Raw genomic sequence first — 3,414 nt, 5'->3', positions numbered from 1 at the left:
GTAGAAGTATATCCTAAGCCCTTCTCAGTCTGGAGAGACCTGTGCTTTGTAGTGGGCCGGTAATGGTTAGACGTTGATAAGGTAAAGCCTACGGAACCTTTCCAATGGACCAGATATACTTTGACTTGACGGTAATATTTCACAAAGATGGTTATTATCATAATGCATTTATGATGACTGCTCACCTTGATACAAACTGCTTAGAACACAATAATTACAACGTTACGCTAGTTGAACCGCGTCATACTTTGAAATAACTACATAGTACAGTTTAAAAGAATTTCATAATATTTGTATAGGCTATACATTAAGAAAATTTACAGGAAGTAAATATGTTAAACGATAGCTTTGATGCATCAATACCGATGCCATTATTTATAGAGTTTCTTATGGTAATAATTTACGGACGAAAAGGCTTCGGATTCTTTGGCATGGATCCTATAACTTTTTGGAGTTAGGGTCGTTTTTAATTTAATTAGTTATATATCTCTTGCTAGCGGTGAAGGGAACCAAAGAACTCGCCCTGTGTCCATTAATTAATTTTTTCAGCCGTTTGGTGCAGTGGGCAGCGACCCTGCTTTCTGAGTCCAAGACTGTGGGTTCGATTCTCACATTCGGGAACTGTTTGTGTGATGAACAAAAATGTTGTCAGTGTCTGGGTGTTTATATGTATATTATTTATGGTAACCACTCATAATATTCATCATTCATCTTAGTACCCATAACACAAGTATATAATCTGAGGCGTAGGTGTTTATAGTGGAATCCCCATGGATACCACCACGCTACAAAAAAGGCTGTGATTACGCAAGAATCTTACTATCCAAACACTATGGTGGTCCATCTACCTTACTGGGATGAACTGGTTTAATTTTATATATTCCGCTATAGTTATTAAAATGTTTGTGACATTATAATACATTTTTAGAAGAGTAATGAGGTCGGGCAACTTCACTTTAACCTTGAGGTTTTCCTGTAGCTACTTCAGGACACTGTGCTTAGAGCAATGCCGCAATAGCCATTTCCTAAACTTCTTAATTTTTTATTTAAATAAATAAATATACTACGACAATACACACATCGCCACCTAGCCCCAAAGTAAGCGTAGCTTGTGTTATGGGTACTAAGATGACTGATGAATATTTTTTTTTATAAATTATATATACATAAATACTTAGAAAATAAATATAAACACCCAGACACTGAAAAACACTTATTGCTCATCACACCAACATTTTCCAGTTGTGGGAATCGAACCCACGGCCTTGGACTCAGAAAGCAGGGTCGCTGCCCACTGCGCCAGTCGGCCGTCATTTCGTAAGCTATAAACTTAAACCGTATGCTTAAATAAATAAATAAAGATATTATTACTCAGCTAGAAACACAATATGTATACAAAGTGAAATTTAAACGAACATTTAGTTACTTTTGAGCTACGACAATGTTCACGGATAACTTATTATTTGTTAAAAAAAAATGAATATTTGTTGTTTTATTCGTTAGGTTTAATGACTAATGAAGATCGGATTATAATATACAAATCTGCAGGGTTGAATTTCTCCACTGAAAACAGCAAGTAGGATTAAGTAAAGTAAGTACAATAATTTAATTAATAGCAATATTTTAACCATTTGTAATAATTTGTAATATTTTATGCTAAATTAATTAATTGGTACAGTTGATCTCATATTGATAACACGAAACTGCGAAGCCTCGCTACTGTCTCCAAGACGTACACTCACCGGACCATCTGGAAAGTACCTACTGGACAGTGTCACTTCACCAGCACCACAAAACACTTCAATAGAACTGGCATCTACATAAATGTTAAGAATAAGCACGTTCGCTGGTTGCCATTCTGTACGACGAAGACCATCGTCACCACCACGGTCCAGGGATATTTGACCAGATGATGCGTTATAGTAAATTTGTACTGACGCGTTTATTCCCTCAATAAAAAATTCCAAATCATATAATGCAGACGCCCTGATATTAATTTCACCAGCTTTGTTTTCCAATGTAGCAACGGTGCCACCTGAAGCTTGTCCAGTATAAACGATATTGGTTCTAGCGGCTCTAATTTCAGGCACAGGTCTTTGGACCAAACGAAAATCTTTTGAGAGCGTTAAAATTCTCGGTATTGTTATCTGTCCAGTAAAACCATCAAGCTGTTCAGGGTAGTTTGTCTCCCACATATCAAACCACGCTAAAACCAATCTTCTTCCTTTGTTATCAAGAATAGTTTGCGTTGCATAAACATCGTGTCCATGATCCAATTCCTGGAAGCTTGTTGTTGGCTTGAAAGTCAGTGTTCTATAATCAAAATCACCAACTATATAGCCTGTTTGGTGGAGGTTTTTGTACTTATCACCTTCAGCTGGTATGCCTTGTGGGGACATCAAAAGTATAAAATGGCCATCGAGCTGGAAGAAATCAGGGCATTCCCACATGTACCCGAGACTTCCGTCAGATTCACCAATGATAGCAACTTCCGACCAGTTATACTTGTCTTTTGATGAATATAAAAGTACGCGGCCAAGCCGGGTGTCGTTTTTTGTAAATTGATTACCTAAAACCATATAATAGGTATCTCCGTGTTTCCAAACTTTTGGATCTCTAAAGTCCGGCTGGCGATCAGCACCCTCTATTAAAGGATTATTTTGATATTTTACCACGTTAACTCCATCTGTACTAATAGCTAGCGCTTGATGCTCCTCGTGATTAGGTGTTTCTCCCGGATGGTTTGTATGAGCCGTATAGTATAAATACATCGTATCGTCTTCTATTAAAGCACTTCCTGAGAATACTCCACTACTGTCGTACGTTTCGTTTGGATACATTGCAATCGGAAGGTGTTGCCAGTTGAGCAGATCTCTGCTCTTCGCGTGCCCCCAATGAGCTGTACCAGCTTCTAAAGCGGAGTCAGGATTGTATTGGTAGAAGACGTGGTATTCTTGCTGGAACACTGAGAAGCCATTGGGATCGTTCATCCAGCCTTGCGGCGGTGCCAAGTGATACCGCGGGTAGTAGCGGTCGTTGGTAATCTCCGCGTTTATACTGTTAACAAACATAAATATTATTAAATTCTTGCAAAGCGCTCCCATCTTTACAATCATGACAAGAAGACAGTTGAGATAAGAATAAGTTGTTTCCGCTTGGGTTGCGCTATTATATAGCTGGAAAAGTCGTGTCATAATTTTACCTACTATACATTATGGATAATGGATTTTTGTTATACAAATTTGTGACGCTGTGTGGTTGCAAATACAACAATATAAGGATAGTGCTTATAGAGAAAACATGCTCGCAATAGTTTTTGTATTACAGGTGTGATGTTTAAGGAAAATACAATATACGGCCTCGTTAAGCACATCCTACGATTGTATCTGCCACATTTTTGCCTGCTTACTTGAT

General features: G+C 37.9%; 1 protein-coding gene across 1 annotated transcript; it reads right to left on the bottom strand.

Moving 5' to 3' along the window:
* Positions 1-1,483: 1,483 nt before the first annotated feature.
* Positions 1,484-3,126, bottom strand: LOC120623883 (sucrose-6-phosphate hydrolase-like). Its single transcript, XM_039890163.1, has one exon. It carries the CDS (start codon positions 3,114-3,116, stop codon positions 1,662-1,664), a length of 1,455 nt encoding a protein of 484 aa, XP_039746097.1. The 5' UTR covers positions 3,117-3,126; the 3' UTR covers positions 1,484-1,661.
* Between the last annotated feature and the right edge of the window lie 288 nt (positions 3,127-3,414).

This window comes from Pararge aegeria, chromosome 5 (assembly GCF_905163445.1).
Source record: "Pararge aegeria chromosome 5, ilParAegt1.1, whole genome shotgun sequence".
In the NCBI taxonomy this organism is placed as follows: domain Eukaryota; kingdom Metazoa; phylum Arthropoda; class Insecta; order Lepidoptera; family Nymphalidae; genus Pararge; species Pararge aegeria.
This window is presented reverse-complemented; position numbering and strand designations above follow the sequence as displayed.

Bases quoted from the DNA above. Each gene is read 5' to 3' on its own strand.
- LOC120623883 (XM_039890163.1), bottom strand. From the start codon at position 3,116: ATGATTGTAAAGATGGGAGCGCTTTGCAAGAATTTAATAATATTTATG.